The 20,275-nt window shown below is 42.2% G+C and overlaps 1 protein-coding gene across 5 annotated transcripts in view; it reads left to right on the top strand.

The window, feature by feature from the left end:
- The window catches only part of DYNC1I1 (dynein cytoplasmic 1 intermediate chain 1), a 341,106-nt gene that overhangs the window by 54,324 nt on the left and 266,507 nt on the right, over positions 1-20,275 (top strand). For 3 of the 5 annotated variants that reach the window (XM_062178065.1, XM_062178064.1, XM_062178063.1), the window contains exon 5: positions 9,513-9,572. The exons of the other annotated variants lie outside the window; for them this stretch is intronic. In XM_062178065.1, coding sequence (XP_062034049.1) covers positions 9,513-9,572 — 60 coding nt within the window. The remainder of the gene's footprint in view (positions 1-9,512; positions 9,573-20,275) is intronic. 5 annotated transcript variants of the gene reach the window in all.

The raw sequence follows: 20,275 nt of genomic DNA, 5'->3' as shown, positions 1-20,275 counted from the left end.
CTTTGTAAATTAAAATAAGATTTACAGTATAGAGTTTTCTTTGTATGTAGCACGTTCACTGATTGGTTCAAAAACTTTGATGTCTTAATCACTCTGCCCTGAGCCAGGGAGTACTGTATGCGCCCACATGGGTATAGTTACAGAGTGAGTGTCTGTTTTTGTAAGGGGTTGTTGATCTTTCTTCTAGAAAGGTTGCTTGTCTGACAGCAGGTCTTCAGTGTAAAATCTGGGGAGAACATGTACTTCCTCTAGGATGGTGTCCTACCTTCATTTGGAATCCCTCTCGGGTGGACTTCCCGTGTGGCTTAACGTGGCCTGTATGGTAGCTCCATGTTTGGGCTTAGGTGATCACCAACAGAGGGAAGATTCTCGCATAGCAGATTAAGAAAAGGACTTTTTAAAGAGATCCTGATGTTAGTATGTTTTGCGCTGTCCCCACTTAATTTCTGACATCAGAGATCTGTCGTCTTCATGGCCAGTCCTCAGGAGAGAAGGCTGGGAAGCAGAGCATGAACTCAGTGTTTAAACACCACCCTTACCTGATTGACACTGTTTTCATGAATTGACACATTGAGTAATTGACTAGATTCAGAAGTGTCCTTATTATTCAGGGATTACTTTCAAAAATGGCATTTTACAACTTAGATATTTGGGGATTTACATTGAGTAGAGATTTTCTGTTTGGCATTATGCTCATATTGGCCCAAGTTGTTTCCACTTTCTGATCAGTTATGTGTGGGTGGTTTGACAGAGAAGTCATAGAACAAAAGTCAGAAGACCTGTGGGACCAGGAGAGCTTGGTATTCTGCTCTTGAGCTGTGTCTCCATCCTAGAGAGAGAAGGAAGACCAAGAGAGGTTAGGTTCCCGTGTAGTTGCTTCAGGGACTGGCTGAAGGTGCTAAGTTCTCTGGTACAGAAGACAGCTGGACCCCTTTGGATTCCCAGCATAAACCAGCAACATAGGCAGGAGTTTTAAGATAGTGGTGCCTTCCAAAGTGTGAAGTCAGGCTCAACACTCTCCTGGGACCATGCGGTGATGTCATGGCATCCCAGACTGAGCCCTTGGAAGTGCTTTGATGCCGATTAGGGGAGTTAAGCAGATGTGCCCTGCCTCATTCTTTAATTTTGTAACACAGAAAATAAAAGCCATTTCCTTTGTGATCAACTTGCTCTCACACTTTATACCCTCTGCAGAAAAGGCAGGTAAAGTCCACTCACTCGTTCATTCATTGATCTGTTCATTCAGTGCATCATTGGGAACTTGCTGTCTATGACAGTACGCTAAAATTTCAAGGAATAGGAATATGAGGACTTAAGAATAATTCTCAATGCCCCCACCTGTTAAACTGGTAGATATAATTGAAATTATCTAAACAAATGTTGCTATGGAGTTATAGCTCTCAGATATGTATAGAGATGAACGATAAAGTCATAAACCATTCTTCCCCAATCATCTGAAATCCATTTGTGGTACATTCATGTGTGACAAGTGGTTTTGACTTGCTGCTCTCCCACCTAGCATAGAGTCTTGACACGTATGAGGCATTTGGCCCATGCTTAGTGATTTAAGAGCATGAGTTGTGTGTGTACGTGTGCACTTATACGCACACATACCTAAGAGTACTCATGCATGTGCCCAGCTTGCCAAGAGATGGGTGGGATGAGGGAAGAGATACAGGTAAAATCAAGGCAATTCTATGGTCTAGAGAGGGATAAGGATGGTAGGCACATCGCCTGGAGATGGACTTTGCTCCTGCTAGCTACTGGCAGTGGTTGTAACAGTTGAAATACAAGGTGAGGATTTCCTCTCAGAAACAAGGCAGGAATCCAGTTGCTGGGCTTAGGACAAAAAGTAAGAGTGAGACTGTCAATGAATTTAACTTGATGCTGAGACCCCGGGGCTTTCCAACAGTGCTCATTACATCCTGTAGACAAACCTCAAACTAGGGCTTGGGAGCTGATGCAGGGCTGCTATGAGGCTGCTGAGGCTGAAGCCAAGCAGGCTGCCACTTGGCAAAGAGCACAGTGAAATAAGCAGCCCAGGTATGTCCCTATGCTTGTCCCATAGCAAAACAAGTCACTTCTTAATAAGGTTTTTAAAGACAAATATATTTGGAGAAGGCATTTGAGCTGGGCCTTAAAGAATACACTTGTTTAGGAGAGGTTGAAATGGGAGGAATGCATTCCGGAAGAAATACTGCAGAATGTGTGCTAAGGAATCAGAAGGAAGAGATAAGAGACTGAGACGCTTGTGTGGCTATGGAGTTAGTTGAGATTTCTGGCTTCTGTACGTGGAATCTAGTCATGGACTCCACCTGGGAGCTTGCTAAAAACACAAATATGTAGATGACTGTCTGGGATGAGGTCTGGGCTAAAGATTTTATTTGTTTAAAGATTTTATTTATTTGTTTGAGAGGTAGAGTTACAGGTAGAGAAAGGGAAAGACAGAGAAAGATCTTCCATCCGCTGGTTCACTCTCCAAATGGCCACAATGGCTGGAGCTGGGGTAATCTGAAGTCAGGAGCCAGGAGCCAGGAGCTAGGAGCTAGTAGCCTCTTCTGGGTCTCCCACATGGGTGCAGGGGCCCAAGCTCTAGGGTCATCTTCTATTGCTCTCCCAGGCCATAGCAGAGAGCTGGATGGGAAGAGGAACAGCTGTGATGCACACCGGTGCCCATGTGAGATGCTGGCACTGCAGGCGAAGGCTTAGCCTCCTACGCCACAGCGTTGCCCCCAGGCTGGTACATTCATGTAACATATTTGAGATCTGTAGACTAGATTGGGAAACCGTTGGTCTATTAAGGATTGAATGTCTAAACGAGGATTCTGGGAGTGAAGAAGGAAGGACTGATGCGACAGTGGAGGATGGAGTTGCCTTGGTGCGGAGGTGCTTGTGCTTAACAGGGTGTGACACATGGAACTTGGAGCTCAGTAGGGGTGAGGACTTTGGGGCTTTTGTTTTGTTTCCAGAAGATGCATTGACATCTCCCTCTCTCTCTAACTTCAAAATAAATAAATACATCCTTTTAAAAAATGACAATGTTGGCCGGTGCCATGGCTCAATAGGCTAATCCTCCGCCTGCGGTGCTGGCACCCTGGGTTCTAGTCCCGGTTGGGGTGCTGGAGTCTGTCCCGATTGCTCCTCTTCCAGTCCAGCTCTCTGCTGTGGCCCAGGAAGGCAGTGGAGGATGGCCCAAGTACTTCGGCCCTGCACCCGCATGGGAGACCAGGAGAAGCACCTGGCTCCTGGCTTCAGATCAGCGTAGTGCGCAGGCCGGAGCGGCCACTGGGGAGTGAACCAACAGAAAAAGGAAGACCTTTCTCTCTGTCTGTCTCTCTCAATGTCCACTCTGTCAAAAAAAAAGTGACAATGTTTTAAAATTAAACCTCCATTATAAACTACCAGTTATGCAGTAACCTTTCTGGGATGTGATACTAGAAGCCACATTGTCTGGCCTGCTTGGGGTCAACTATGTGAGTGATGATTGCCTATGGTATGGAAAGCTTCCCTCCTTAGTATTTTGAAATGAAGTTGGAAAAGGTGACTTTAATTGGCATGTCTAGAACTGCTAATTCAACTGTGGGGCCAAGAACCATAACACCCTTAGTCCAGGCTGGGTAAGGAATTGCTGGTGTATTCAGCATCAGTGCAGGCTCTTTGTCCCTCTACAAGAGGTTCAAAATCCTCCCTTAGACCCTCAGTTAACCTAAGGAATCAGCTCTAACTGGTCAGAGCAGACAAATGCAACTGATTAACAAGATGCAAACCAACAAAACCAGGATAGTTTCCCAGCCAGAAACACTAGACAGAGATTGAATTGGTATAAAGAGAGGTTGTAGCAGATCCCAGGAATTAGAGAAACTTGGGCAGTGCTGAGAGGGTCTGTCTGATCGTGGAGGAGGATGAATACATGGTGGGGAGAGCATGGGGAAGCCACGGGAGTTAACTGCTCAGTTTTGCCTGTCTGTCCAAAGATACTGCTACCGTCTGACTTCCCAGGTAGCTGGCCTTCGAGGAGAGAAGAGCTTGTCAGTCTTCTGTGTTTTGTCTGCCTTGCAATTACATCTAAAATATAGCAGAGCCTTGTAAGACTTGGCAGACCAACTCAGCCACCTAAGTCCGATAAACAAGGCACTGATAAAAGTGAGTTTCTGTCCGAATCCTACTGCATTCTTCAAGAACCAGGATAGATGGAATCTCTGATCTCATTAGAGGAAGGGCATCTCCCTGCTGGCTGCCAAAGGATGATGGAAGTGCCATCAGGTGCCTGGCTGGCTGCACAGAGGAGACAGTCAGCGAAAAGGAATTTTACCCATCCTTGTCCTTAATCTTTTGGGGGCATTTATTTTATTTTTCAGCTAATTTTTATTGAAATTTTCTAAACCATACCAGCTCCTGGGCGAGTGATGAGAACTGCCTTCCTCCTTGTGTACATTACTGCTGTATCACTAGGCGTCAGTATTCCTGTTTCATTTCCCTTACCCAACTGTGAGTTCTCACGTGCAAGTCCTCAGCACACCTGGTGCTGCCTGTGTGACACGTTTTACTTTCTGCCTGGCTCTACTGGACTATTTATGTGTTTTATCTCCTCAAGAGCTGTCGATTCCTTGAGAATTCTTTAGTCCTCTATCATAATATTTTATATATTCGGCTCTAATTGATGTTTATTGAATAAGTAAATGAATTTCCTTGTTAAAATTAGTCTCGCTCCTAAAGTAGAACTAGTTACTGTAATAAACCAAGTGCTTTATAAATGAAGAGAATTAGTCATGCTATATTATGTTCCCATATGTTTACTTATAATTTCACTACTTTTTCCATTTTATAAGTAAACAACCTGGCAAGATTTTAAATGCCCAAGAAGCTATGGAGTAACCATCATTATATTTTCAGTGATACAGTTTCTTGATGATAAAAAGGTTGGGAAGTAAAACCTATGTCAGTTGGTTCAATACTAGAAAAGAGAAAGCAAAAAAAAAAAAAAAATTTAAAAAGATGTTCAGAGGAACTTTAAAGGGCTTCCAGGTGTGTCTTCATCTTGTTGGGGACAGAGGAGAGTTTCGGGTGATGCAGTGGGGCCCGCCCAGAGCACCACCCCCACCCTACGCCACCCCCACACCCAGTCATGGCCCTCTCTACAATGCTGTCATTGCAGGGAGGCTGTCCTGGAAGTGTGACTGGAGTTCAGCGAGTGTTCATACACCTTTCCTAAGCTATCCTTGGGAACACAATGTTTGCTCATTTAATATATTGGCTTCAAGTTCCTTTTCACACATAGTACATTCTGTACAAGTCTGACTGCCTCCTCCCCCAGATAATAATGGGAAAATGAAACTAACTTAAAACTAGCCCACTTGCTAGCATCCTTGGCTTCCCTCCTTACCCAGCACTTGTTACAGCAAATAGCTATGGTTTCCTTTGCTGAAGAGCATCGGGTGATGGGGACAGGACCGCCATGGGCTTAGGTCCATTTACCACTTTGGTTGTACCAGTGATGAAAATGCAAACTCAAACGACAAATGTGCCAGCGTCTGACGATTGATGCTGATGGGACTGGTATTTTTGCTTTGAAGACAGCGATCTGTCTGGTAAGTAACAGAACAGCTGGGCTGCCTGCATGCTGTCCTGCCTGGGAGATGGAGGACAGATCAAGAAAGCTGGGCCCAGCAGAAACCTCATGGCAAATGAGGGGCAGAGTCTTAGCTCCCATGCCTTACAGGGGAACCCTTCCTACAGTGCAGGAGATAACAAAAGATGTGCTTCAGTTTGGTCCCCAGAGATATGTGAGCAACACACGTGAACCACTGAGTGTATTCCATCGCTTTCATTGTTTAATACAAAGGAAAGGAATCTGTGTCCAAAACCAGGAAGGGCAGCGAAGAGTGGGACCAGAGCAGAGACTCTCACCTGTGGCTGCACAGTAGAGCCATGTGGGAAGCTTTCAAAGCTGCAGATGTCTGGGGCTCCCTCCAGACATTCTGATTTAATTGGTCTGGAGGTAGCTTAAGCCTTTGGCCAGACTTGAGCAAATCATAGGTTTGGAAGCTGATGTATTTGAGAATCTGCGATGCTTTTAGTATGCTGACTATTGGAGACAATAGCCCAGTCCCTCTTTTAAATACGGTCACATGGTCAGCTTGGGAAACATCATCTGGGGACTGTTTAGAAATACAAATTCCCAGGCCCCATTGCCAACCTACTGAGTCGGAATTTCCAGGGCTTGGGATCAGCATTCTCTATGTTAATAAGCCCTTCAGTGTCTTTAATGACCATTACATTTTGAGAACCACTGATCTAAGTTGCGATCTTGCTACTCGAAGTGTGGTCCACAAGCTGGCAATATCTGCATCCCTTGGAGCTTGTTCAAAATGCAGGGTCTTAGACTACCCCAGACCCACTGCCCCCAGATCTACATTTTCACCTATTCTCAGGGATCTGTGTGTGCCGTAAAGTTTGCAAAGCCCTGGTGTAAGAAAGAGTGGCCAAGTGGTGTTCTCACCGGACCTGTGTTACCTTTTGGAGCATCCAGGCAAGAGAACAAGAGCACAGCTAGAGCTGATAGGGGAACTGAGACTGCAGCCTTACCCCTCTGCAGGAAGACCAATGAGAGATTGTCCCACAGGCAGGGCACTGAGTCACAGAAGCATCGGCAGGAGGGAGGATGGTCATGGCAGTAGTTAGCAGCTGCTGTTTAGCCCATGCTTAATGAGTGCTGAGAGTGTAGTTGCATTTAAAATCCCTGTAGGAAAACAGAGATCCATTCACTCATTTAGTCAACAAATACGAGGGTACTTCAAAGATTCATGGAAAATGAAATTAAAAGCTAAATTTATTTGGGTGCAAAAATTTTTTTGACAGGCAGAGTTAGAGAGAGAGAGAGAGAGAGAAAGGTCTTCCTTCTGTTGGTTCACCCCCCAAATGGCCGCTATAGCCAGCACACTGTGCCAATCCAAAGCCAGGAGCCAGGTGCTTCTCCTGGTCTCCCATGCGAGTGCAGGGCCTAAGCACTTGGGCCATCCTCCACTGCCTTCCCGGGCCATAGCAGAGAGCTGGACTGGAAGAGGAGCAACTGGGACAGGACCAGCGCCCCAATGGGGACTAGAACCTGGAGTGCCGGCGCCACAGGCAGAGGATTAACCTAGTGAGCCGCAGTGCCGGCCTGGGTGCAAAACTTTTTGAAATCCATGCTTATGGGGGAGCTTCAAAAGTTTCATAAAAACTTTGCTTCATGAAAAAAACCATGGACTTCAAAAATTTTTTGATCCAAATAAATAACTTTTTTTTGACAGGTAGAGTTAGATAATGAGAGAGAGAGAGAGAGAGAGAGAGAGAGAGAGAGAGAGAGAGAGAGAGAGAGAAAGGTCTTCCTTCCGTTGGTTCACCCCCCAAATGGCCGCCACGGCCAGTGCACTGCGCTGATCCAAAGCCAGGAGCCAAGTGCTTCCTGCTGGTCTCCCATGCGGGTGCAGGGCCCAAGCACTTGGGCCATCCTCCACTGCCTTCCCAGGCCACAGCAGAGAGCTGGACTGGAAGAGGGGCAACCGGGACTATAACCTGGCGCCCATATGGGATGCCAGCACCACAAGGCAGAGGATTAACCAAGTGAGCCATGGCACCAGCCCCCCAAATAAACAACATTTTTAAAAAAAGATTTATTTATTTGAAAGGCAGAGTTACAGAGAGGCAGAGACAGATAGACAGACAGACAAAGAGATAGGTCTTCCATCCACTGGTTCACTCCCTAAATGGCTGCAATGGGTGGAGCTGAGCTGATCCAGAGCCGGGAGCTTCGTCCTGTCTCCCACACAGGTGCAGGGGCTTAAGGACTTGGGACATCTTCCACTGTTTTCCCAGGCCATGGCAGAGAGCTAGATTGGAAGTAGAGCAGTGGGGTCTCAAACTGGTGCCCATACGGGTTGCCAACATTGCAGGCAGTGGCTTTACCTGCTACACCACAGTACTACCCCCTAAACTTAGCTTTAATTCTGTTTTGCCACATCCTTTCTGAAATATGTTTGTATTATATTATTTATAATATTACAGGCATCATTTCTAGGCATGGCCCTGTAAACTAAGGGTGTAGCTGCCCCTGGCATTATGAGACTGAATTCTATAATCAGACAACAAACAATAATAAATAAGCTGGCATGTAGTAAAATTGTAGGCAAAGATGAGTGAAGAAAATAAAGCCAAATAAAGGAAGGAAATGAAGGGTAATGAGAAGCCACCCCTTGAGATCAGATGGCTAATGAGGGGAGGCTGCTCAGACAAGGTGACACTTGAGCCATGTCACAAAAGAAGCCAAGTCCCGAGCCACAACACTGTGGGGTGAGAAGATGAAAAGGGGTGGCATGAAATGAGGGGGGAGAAGAGCAGCTGGACATCTGTTTGAAAGAGAGCTGTAGGCCAGATCAGGAATTCTCATAAACCACCGGAATACTGAACAGGGCTTCCTAAACTTGCAGGTGCCCAAGCATCAAGTGGGGACCTTGCTCAACTAATGTAGAGACAGTGTGCCTGGGGTGGGACCTGAGTTTCTGCATTTCCTGTGAGCTCCCTACAAATTCTGCTGCCTGAGGTCTGTGGGCCCTTTTTCAAGCAAGTGTCCTGGGCTGAGCACTTAAACAGCATGCCCAGGTGAGGCACAGGTGCGAAGTGGGAATTGCATCCACCTGACTCCAAAGGCTGTGCTGTCAAATAGGGCCTCCCAGATACTGTCATGCCTGAGTCACCTGCGAGGGGTCGATTCAGGAAACTGAGAGACTGCTTGTTAGTTTTGAAGGAGACATAGGAAAGGAAGTTGGGTGCCTTGGAATCTGTTGCTTCTTTGTCCTATCTCTTCTGAACTATTTAAAAGATGTAAGATATAATGAATCCCTGACATCTTCCAGACAAATAGTATCATGAGTGATCATCTTGGTGAAATCTGTGTAAATAAAAAACCTGACACGAGTCTCAAAATCTGATGCATGTCTTTGCGGTAACTGACCAGGGAAGCCAGTTATTCACCAACCTTGAAGCCATGCTCCATCTAGCCTGACTTCCCCAGATGCTCCTGTCCTGGCCCTTTTGCATTTAGTTGTCTTCAATGTGTAGAAGATGCTTGGAGCCCCCTACACGTGGGCAGACTCTGGGGTGGCAGAGATACCTGCAGCGGTTTGCATACTCGGGCCAATCCAGCTTCAGTACAAAGCAAAGCAAAACAAAACAAAACCCAAGGTGGGAATGTGTGTGGGGTTCGAATATTTGATTCTTGACTGTCTTCCCTGAAAACCACCATGGCTGCAACATCAAAGAGATTCTCAAAGGAAAGGATGAGTCCTCACTTTCTCTTGTCATTTGACCGTCGCAGGGGAGGAGAGAAAGAGGGGGGGAGGTGAAGAAGCGGGGACCTGTTCTGTGTGTGTACTGTATATGCCATTGCCTTGATGAATGACATGGTTGGGTTTGTTCTGTTGCCCTCCCCTTTTGTTAATTCTCTGTGTTCTTTTTCCTTTGTGCTGCACGATTAGGACCCTGCAGTGGGACACAGACCCCTCAGTGCTCCAGCTGCAGTCAGACTCAGAACTTGGGTATATGTCTGCTCTTTTGTTACTCCTTTTATTATTTCTTTGCCAGAGTTGTGCTGAAATGCTGGAGCTGCTGTTGCTCTTGTTTACCTCCCCTGCTGTTGAACTTCTAGTTTGATAAGCTTATTTCTTTCTGTTAGTTTCCCTTACAAAGCTTTGAAGAAAGCCTCTCTTTGTGGAAAACACAAAAAGAGGGCTTTCAGTCTCCCCTTATTAATTCTTATCATTGCAAAACAACGTTGCCCCAAAATAAAGATGCAAACATGATTCATACCTCTACTTAAAGACTGGGCACACGAGTTATGCAATGGGAGATGTGTTTGACTCTCTCCTAACCATCCTCCCCTATACTAACAAGTTGCCTTAGGTTGATTTTTGCCTAAGATTGAGATTAAAATGTGTGTCTTGTTTGTTTTCTTTCCTTTTCACTTTTGCTGGGGGACTCATAATAAGCACTTAATTTGAATAAGGTTGAAGAAAAAAAGCAAAATCATTGAACACCTCTAAATATCTCAAATATTTAATATTTAACGTTGGGTAATGTTTCCTACATCCTAATGATCAAGTTTTTTTTAGGTTGGAAATTTATTGTCAAGGTTAAAAGACAGTTTCAGAATTGAAAATGTATGCACAAAGAATAAAACACATGGCAAATTGTAGAAATTATCAGTGCTGTTGTAGAATTGGGGTTCACCACAGTCCCACGCGGGATATTTCCAATGGGGTATTGGTATCAGCTCATCACCCTGCTTAGTAACTCCCCAACTCCACATTAGGCCAGCCCAGCTTGAAGTCAACCATGCTGTGAGCGTGTGTAGCATAGAAATTGGCAAATGGTATAACCCAGGCTATCCCCCTTCCATGTCTAGCTGGTTATTAAGTGTGTTGACCAGCACACCGCTGGAGATCTCCAAGTGTGGAAAGCTAAGTTTATTACAGTACTTTATGCAACCATTGTGTTTAGTGAGTATAAAACATTATGTCCCACAATGGGCCCTCGTTTATTACCCTTTTTGAATCCCTAAGATTCTTGAGCATGCACTCTCTGGGTTTCTATCAGTTACAGTAAAAGGAGGTAGAATGACTGCATGTTGGTTTCAATGCCATCTGCCCATGCTCCTGTGTATATATGAAAGTTCCTGGCCGACCTCCAACAGTGATAAACCAAGGAAATGTCTTAATACTTTAGGTAACTTTATTTTTAACATGACTAAATCTTGGTTATTTAGTTTATTGTATTCCAATTTGTTATATATTATTTAAATAATCAAGAAATAGGACGTAACTCAAGCAGAGAAACAAGAATATATAACAAGGTACCAGGAGAACTTCAGAGTTCAATCCTTTCATTGTGATATTTAAAAAACAGAAAGAGGGAACTGGCAGGGACTCCTGTGCACTTAAATTAACAGATTTCGAGACAGATTGTAGCACTGCTAAATTACACTTGCTGATGTGGAACTGTTAGGAATTTTCCCATTTATATCTATTTTCCAAGCAAAAACTCTCAGTTGACTATGCAAATGAAAGTTATGACTTATTCTAGGGAGATGGAATATCTGTGGTCCCCACCTTGCCTGCCACATTTCACTTCAGAGTGGGCCCAGTGAGTCGGAGACCAGGAAATAGGAGACTGCTCACGGACAGTGGCTCATCTTGGAGTTCAGGAGGATTATTTAGAGAACATTTGAGGGAGGAGATGATTTTGGCCATGTCACAATTTCAAATATTGCCTTAATGAAAATGTTCCTTCGATGTGCAAGGCAGGTTGTAATTTTATGAAATATATCTCAGACAACATCTCAGACAAGATTCTTCCAGAGGAAGTTTTATGTCTTCTTCCTGAGCTCTGGCACGGCATTGACCAGTCTGTAACTTTTTGTTGCTTGATTTAGTGGCTTTGTTGGAGTACAATTGACACGAATTCAACTACAGATATTAGACTTAGTGTCAACATGGATACACATCCATGTTATCATCACCACAATCAGCATAGTGGATGTGTCCCTCACCCTGAAAGTTTTGTTATACAGATTCCTGCTTCTCCCTACCCTTCCTACTCTTCAAACAACTGACTACCTCCTGCAGGTGTCCATTGATTTCTGTTTCTGTGAATGTCCTACAAAGGAAATCATCCAGGAAGCATTGTCTTACTGACTAGTTTCACTCAGAATAATCATTTAGGCATTCACTCAGGTGAGGTGTGATTGAGGAGTTCATTCCTCTTTGTTACAGAGTGAGATTCCATTCTTTGGATATGCAAGAGTTTACTTATCAACTCATTTTCTGGGTTTTAGGTGTTAAGTGTTACACAAGTCCCTTTAAGCCCTGCTCAGTGGCATCTTACAAAATCCTTTATCTTTGGTCACTTTCATTCAGTTTCAATACTTTCTGATTTCTCTTTTAGTTGCTTCGTTAACCAGTATGGTACAGGTTGAGTATCAAAAATCTAAAAATCCAAAACCCAAAATGCCTCCGAATCTGAACCTTTTTGAGCACCAACAATATCGCACAGTTGGAAAGTTGTACATCCACATGAAATTATTAAAAATATATAAAATTATTCTCAGGCTATGAGTATAAGGTAATGCATTTCTTGTTTACAATTGAGTTCTCTCCCCCAAGACATCACATGTGTATGGAAATATTCCCAAATCTGAAAATGTTCAAAGTTTGAAGTACTTCTGGTCCCAGGCATTTCCAATAAGAGATACTCAACTTCTGTTTAATTTCCAGATATTTGGGGATTTTCTAGAAGCCTTTCTACTATTCATTTCTAATTTAATTCTAGTGTATTTAAAGAACATATATTGTATTAGTTGTGTCCTTTTAAGTATACTGAGGCTTCTTTTATGGTGCACTGTATGACCTGTCTCATTAGTTATATCTGTCCTTGAAAGGGGTGTATATTCTACTGTTTTGTGATAAAATGTTCTGTAAATATCAATTAGGTCAAGTTGGTTGACTGTATTGTTTATTACAAGGAAGGTTTTAAAATTTCTAACTACCATGTTAGGATTTTCTGTTTTTCCCACAAATTCTTTCAGGTTTTACTTTATGTATGTTGAAATTTTTATTAGATACATAAGTTTTTATGATTCTTATGTGTATCTTGATGAATTAATCCCTTATCATGAAATGACTCTTTATCCCTGGCAGTACATTGTGTTCTAAAGTCTCCTCGTCTGAAATTAATATAGCCACTCCAACTTCCTCTTGACTAGTGTAAGAATTACATATATTTTGCTATCCTTTTATTTTTTAACCTTTTGTTTCTTTATATTTAAAGTGAATTTATTTTAGGCAGCATATAATTGGGTCTTTTCTTTTTATCCATTCTGACAATCTGTCTTTCAATTGGGGAAACTTACTTCACTTGCATCTAATGTGATTAGTATCTAATGTGAGTATTTTTCTCCATTTGTTCCATATAGCCTTCTTTGCTTTTATCCAATGCTCTCTTATACATTTATTGAAATGTTTTACAGTTCCATTTTATCTTCTTGGGTTATAGGCTATATCTATGTATTACTTTAATGATTGCTTTAGTATTTATTTATTTAAAAGATTTATTTATTTATTTGAAAATCAGAGTTACACAGAGAGAGGAGAGGCAGAGAGAGAGGTCTTCCATCCACTGATTTACTCTCCAATTGACTACATGGCCAGAGCTGCGCCGATCTGAAGCCAGGAACTTCTTCCAGGTCTCCCAGGCAAGTGCAGGGGCCCAAGGACTTGAGCCATCTTCTACTGCTTTCCCAAGCCATGGCAGAGAACTAGATTGGAAGTGAAGCAGCTGGGACTAGAACCAGCACCCATATGGGATGCCGGCACTGCATGTGGCAGCTTTACCTGCCATACCACAGAGCAGGCCCCTGCTTTTGTATTTATAATATACATCTTTAACTTATCACAACCAACATTCCAGTGACATTAGGCCATGTCGTATGTGGTATTAAAACCTTAGAATATATTTGCATTTATATTTCTCCCCTCATAACTTGTGTGCTATTGCTGTCCTTTTTTTTTAAGATTTATTTATTTACTTATTTATTTATCTACCTATTTATTTATTTGAAAGGCAGAGTTAGAGAGAGGGAGGGAAAGATCTTCCATCCACTGGTTCACTCCCGAAATGGCCAAAATGGCCAGGACTGGGCCAGACCTAACTAAGGAGCCCAGAATTCCATATGGCTCTCCTACATGGGTGGCAAGAGTCCATGCACTTGGGCCATCTTCTGCTGCTTTCCCAGGTGCATTAGCAGGGAGCTGGATCATAGTGGAGCAGCCCAGAATCAACCGGCTCTCCTATGGGAAGCTGGCATCCCAGGTGGTGACTTCACCTGCTATTTCACAGCCCTCTTATCATAAATTCCACTTTTCTGTATTTTACAAAGCTCATACCACATTCCTTTTATTATTTAAACAGCCAATTATCTTTGAAATATTTAAATAAAAAACGTACATATTTTCCCTTGTAATTAACATTTTCCACATGTTCTCTATTCTTTTGCAAAGATCCGTATTTTCACCTTATTTTATTTCACCTCATGGAAGTCCTTTAACATTTATTACATTGAACGCCCTTTGGTAAGAACTTCTTTTAGTTTTGTATATCATTGTAAGTCTGTATTATATTTTTTGGAAACATTTTCACTGAGCATAGATTTTCAGTTAATACTTTTAGTAATTTAAAGATGTTGTTCCAGTGTATACTCATTTGTACTGTTTTTCATTGGAAATTTGCTAGAATCTTCTGCATATAACTTATCACCATTTTTTCTGATTGCTTCCTTCCTTGACATTATCTTTTGCAGTTATTTTGAGCAATTTGATTGTGATGTTCCTTGGAATGGCTTTCTTCATTTGAGAATACTTGTGGTTTATTGAGATTCTTAGATCTCTGGGTTTATAGTTTTGAGCAAGTGTAGAAGAAATGACCATAATTTATCAAATAGTTTTTCTCCTCCTCTTCCCCCCTCCTGAAATTCAATTCCATTAGGCCACTTGTGGTTTTCCCACAAGTCACAAACTCCACATATTTCTTTCCTATCTGTGTTTCATTGGTAGTCTCTATTGGACATGTTTCCATGTTCACCAGTCTTTTGCTTTGCAATTTCCAGTCTTCCATGGAGCCTACCCAGTGAGTTTATAACTTCATATGTTATGACTATTGTCTCCATAAATTCAGCTTGCATCTTTTTAATATCTTCTATGTTTCTACTAAAGTTTTTGAACACATGAAGTGTACTTACAATATCCTTGCTTCCTATTCCATTGTCTGTTAGTTCTGGGTCATTTTTCATTAATAAAATTATCTTTTAATTATTGTCAAGTTTTTTGCTTGCCAAATTAAAAATATTGATATTGTGTATATTTAGTATATAGAGTGTGATATTTTGATGTGCAAAGTGAATTGTTTCTAGTCAAACAAATTAACATCCATCTCATCAGATAGTTACCTTTCATTTCTTGTGTGTGGTAAAAACACTTAAGATCCAGTCTATTAGCAAATTTCAAGAATACAGTACAGTCTTACTAAAATCCCCATTCTGTACATTGAAAATGTATACATGATAGAAATTGAAACTTTGTACCCTTTGAGCAACATCCCTCTGTTCCTCAACTTTGATAACCACCATTCGATTCTGTGCTTCTATGAATTTGATGTTTTCAGGTTCCACATATAAGCTGGATAATGAAGTATATATATATATATATATATATATATATGTATGTATGTATATTTGACAGGCAGAGTCAGACAGTGAGAGAGAGAGAGACAGAGAGAAAGGTCTTCCTTCCTTTGGTTCACCCCCGAAATGGCCGCCACGAAACCAGGAGCCAGGTGCTTCCTCCTGGTCTCCCATGTGGGTGCAGGGCCCAAGCACTTGGGCTATCCTCCACTGCCTTCCCGTGCCACAGCAGAGAGCTGGACTGGAAGAGGAGCAACTGGGACAGAACCGGTGCCCCAACCGGGACTAGAACCTGGAGTATCGGCGCCACAGGTGGAGGATTAGCCTAGTGAGCTGCGGCGCTGGCCAATGAAGTATATTTTTTTCTGTTTATGGCTAATTATACTTAGCATAATATTCAAGTTCATCTATGTGGCTAATAGGATTTCCTTTTTAAAAGCTGAATGATATTCCATTGTATATATACATAATTTCTTTATCATTTATCTGTTGATGGATACAGGCTGATTCCATATCTTAGCTATCATAAATAATGCTGCAGTGAGCATGGAGAATGTAGTTCTCTCTTCGAGACACTGATTTCATTTCCATTGGATGTATACATAAAAGAGGAATTGCTGGATCACATAGTAGTTGTAATTTTTTTTTTTTTAATTTCTAAAGGACCTCACTGTACCAATTAACATTTCCCAGAATAACACCCCAGGATTTCTTTCTCCTGAAGGAACAGGATTAATATCTCCCTGTGGTTTCAATTTACATTTTCCTTATCATTAGTGCTGCTGAGCACCCTTATATATGCCCACAGGCCTCAGGATGTCCGCCTCCAAGGAGTGTCTGCTTCAGGCCTTTGTTTAGTTAAAGGTTTGTCAATTTTGTTTACCTTCTAAAAATAAAAACTCTTAGTTTTGTTAATTTTTTTTCTAATTTTTAAAAGATTTATTATTTATTTGAAAGAGTTACACAGAGAGAGGGGCGGGGGGGGGGGGGTCTTCCATCTGATGGTTCACTCCCCAATTGGCCGCAGTGGCCAGAGCTATGCCAATCCAAAGCCAGGAGCCAGGAGCTTGTTCCTGGTCTCCCACAGGGGTGCAGGGGCCCAAAGACTTGGGCCATCTTCCACTGCTTTCCCAGGCCATAGCAGAAAGCTGGATCAGAAGGAGAGGCCGGGTTTTAAACCGGCGCCCATATGGGATGCCGGCGCTTCAGGCCAGGGTGTTAACCCTCTGTGCCACAGTGCCTCCCCCTCCATTGTTTTTCTACACTCTATTTGAATTATTTCTTCTTTGTTCTTTATTATTTAATTCCTTCTGCTAGATTTGGGCTTGGTTTGTTCTTCTTTTTCTAGTCCCTTGAGACGTAATAGTAGATGATTTATGTGAGGTCTTCTTTCCTCACATAGGTTTTTACTGATGTACATTTCCTTGTTAGAACTGTTTTTGCTGCATCCATAAGTTGTGGTATGTTGTGTTTTATTTCCATTTGTCTTGAGATGGTTTTTAAATTCCCCATTTTTGCTTCCAGTTTCTCCATTCAGATCTGTCTCTATTTGCTTTATATACTTGAATGCTCTGGTTTGGTGTATAAGTTTTTACAATTGTTATATCTTCCTGTTGAAATCACATTTTTATCATTATGTAATTGTTTTTTCTCAATGGACTGTTTTTAACTTTATTTTGTCTGATATTGATATAACCACGTCTGCTGTATTTTGGCTGCCAGTTGTTCAGTGCATCTTTTTCTGTCTCTTCCTGTTTTAACTTAGGTGTTCTTGAGTTTAAAGTGAGTTTCTTGCAGCCCCCAAATCTTAGTTTTTGAATTTATCCAGCCAGTCTGTATCTTTTGAGTGTTGACTTCAATCCATTTACACTTAAATATGTTCATACTTCAAAAAGATTATAGAAAATGTAAAAGATGTTTAAAAAATACTTATTTTGGTGCAAAAATATTAAATCCATGCATGTTAGAAGTCTTCAAAAAGTTCTTAGAAAATGTATACTATGAAAAAAAGCATGAATTTCAAATTTTTTGCACCAAAAACTACCTTTTAGTACCATTTTCCTCAAATCTTTTGAAGAACCCTTACAATTATTAAAAGGGAAGCAATTACTATTTTCAGTTTAACAGCTTTCCATTTGTCTTGCTGTTCTTTGTCTCCCGTTTACCCTCTTGCTGTCTTCCTTTGAGTTTTCTTCTTGTTGTTATTGTGTATTTTGATAAGCTTCCTTTCCTTTCTCATTTTCTTTTGTGTAACTTCTGAAGGTATTGGTTACCATGTGGCTTAACTATAACATCTTAGCTTTGGAAGAGTTTATTTTAAGTTGACAGAAATTTTTGTTGCCTACAAAACTGTACAGTACATGCTGCTGATGTCAGAATTTGCATCCATTAACATAATTCATAGTTATTTGTAGTGTTTGTCTTTTTACTTTTAAATTGGAATTAAAGGATGCTTTTCCACACCATTATTGTAAAGCGGTAGTGCAGTATTCTGTTTTTATCTATTTATTTTGCCAGTGAATTTTATGCTTTCCTACGCTCTTGTGTTGCTGCTTAGCAACCTTTCATGTTAGCTTGAGGGGATATCATTATAGTCTTAGAACTGTATCTGGGAACTACACTGAAGCTATTCTCTCTGTGTTAACACCACATTAACACAGAAAAATAAAGTATCGGATAGTAAAAAATAAATAAATGAAGATGTAAAAATCCCTCCTGCCAAAAAGAATTTCTCTCTTGCATTTCTTGTAAGTCAGATCTACTGGTGGCGTACGCTCACAGCTTTTTTGTTTTTTGAGAAACTCGGTCTCCCCTTCATTGTGAAGGAAAGGTTTGCATTTTTTTTCTTGGTCAGCCCTTTTTTGGTAGCTTTTACTTTTCTTTTCTTTTTCTTTTTTTTTCTTGCTCAGCCCTTTGAATACATCACATCACTCCCTTTGGCCTGTTTAGTTTCTGCTGGGAAAAATCCACATACAATCTTATGAGGGTTCCCTTGTAGCCAAGAAGACTCTTTCCTCCTGTTTTCAGAGTGCCCTATTTGCCTTAGCTTTTAAGAATTTGATTGTAATGTTCTCAGTGTGTGTCTCTTTGGATCAATCTTATTTTGTGCTGTTTGGGCTTCCTGGACCTGTATGTCTGGTTCTGTCCTCAGATTTGGGAATGTTTTGGCCATTATTCCTTTGAATAAGTTTTCTGATCCTTTCTCTCTCCTTCATCCTTCTGTGGTTCCCTTAATCAAATATTGATTGACATGATTTTATCTTATAATTCCCTTAAATTAACTCTGCTCTTTTTCATTTTTTTTTTTTTCATTTTGCTCCTCTCACTGGATGGTGTCTAGTGAACTACCTTTGAGTTTCCTGATCTTTCTTTTGCGGGATCAGTGTGCTATTGAGCCCTTTTGCTGAATTTTTAGTTCAAATATTCTTCAGCTGTATGACTTTTCTTTGGTACCACTGTACATTTTCTGTCTCTTTGCTGAGAGTCTCACGTTGGTCCTGCATTGCTCTCCCAACTTCAGTGTCTTTATGATTAACATTTTCCATACTCTCTCAGGTAAGTCCAATATCTCCATTTCATTGGGGCCACTTTCTAGAGACACACCTTGTTATTTTATTTCCAACATATTTCTTCCTTCATTTTCCTTGGTTGTCTTGGTTTCTGTGCATTTGACAACACAGTCACCCCTCTCAGTCCTCAGAGACTGGGCTTGTACAGGACACAACCCTCACCAGTCAGCACCCTCAGAGATTCTGGAAACTGTCACCCCTTCATCAGTGGTCCCAGGAGACCTGAGAACATTGAGTCCATGATGCTCTGAGACTGGCAAGATCGGAGTCAGTCCCTCACATAACTGCTACAGAGGTTTGTGTGCTTTGTGTGTGGCCTGATCCCTTCTCTTCAGGGAAGAAGCCTCATCTGCTTTCAGTGAGTCAGGGACGGGAGCCGTGCAAGAGCCTTTATGCTTGTTCAGACTTCGAACACGTTCAAGCCTTTGCTTTACTCTTACTGTCGCCAGAGGTCTAGAAAGTACCAGGCTCCATCAGTTCTCAGACAACAGCAAATACGAGGCCAATTTCTGGGGTAGCAACCAGAGAAGTTGAGAGTCTAGAAGAGTGGTTTAGGTCCTTCTAGAGAGAACCTAGGGGCTAGGTTGTATTGTTGGAGTGAGTTAGGTATGGGGAAGAGACACAGGAAGTGTTCACACATTCATTTCAATTCCTGAGGACTAGTGATTGCCTCCTGTAAGAGATAGCTGACTTAGAAGTGAGGTTTTTGGTTAGGACCTGGAGATGTTGAAGTGTGAGACATGCCATGGAATCCATTCTAGAGAGAATCTGAGAGCTGGGCTTTGTTGCTAAAGTGGGCTGGCAGGAGGAGATACGGAATGAGCCCTCAGGGCCATCCAAGGTCGCTGCTTTGTGTTTCTGTAGACCTCGGATGACTGGTGAATATTGGCTCTCTCAGCTCCTGGTGGGTTAACCAGATCCTCAGAGAGCACTTGGAGAAGCGGCACCCATTTAACCCAGCTCCTTCCAGGGAGAAGATGGGGGTGTTGTTTTATCACAGTAAAGAAGTTGGAGGAGCAAGGAAAAGGCCAATGCAGCCGTTCAAGTGCCCAGGGGACCAGTGGTTGCCTGCCCTGGACCCTTAGAAAGCAGCTGGAAAAGGCAGGACTTTTGATGTGCAATCATGTCTCTTCTAGGGTAAAGGTGGCAGCGGGGTCTATTGCTGCTTGCTCTGGACTGAGCCAGGGAGAAGAGTCATGGGAAGTGTTTGAGAACCTGTTTGAAGCTGCCTCTCTCTTCGCAGTCCCAGGAGACTGGCGGATGCTGGGTCCCACCAGCTTCCAATGACAGGCAAGTTAGGAGTCTCCCTCTGGAAGCAGCTGCGAACGCTGGGGACCTGGATGTGTGATACAAACCCTCACTCCTCAGGGAGAAGCTAAGAGGTGACGATGACGTCCGATTATGTTGCAGTGTCAGGGCTGAGGTTTATGGCAGAGGGCAA

Source organism: Lepus europaeus, chromosome 20 (assembly GCF_033115175.1).
Source record: "Lepus europaeus isolate LE1 chromosome 20, mLepTim1.pri, whole genome shotgun sequence".
NCBI lineage: Eukaryota > Metazoa > Chordata > Mammalia > Lagomorpha > Leporidae > Lepus > Lepus europaeus.
Note: the sequence above shows the minus strand (reverse complement) of the source record. Positions and strands in the feature narration are given on the sequence as shown.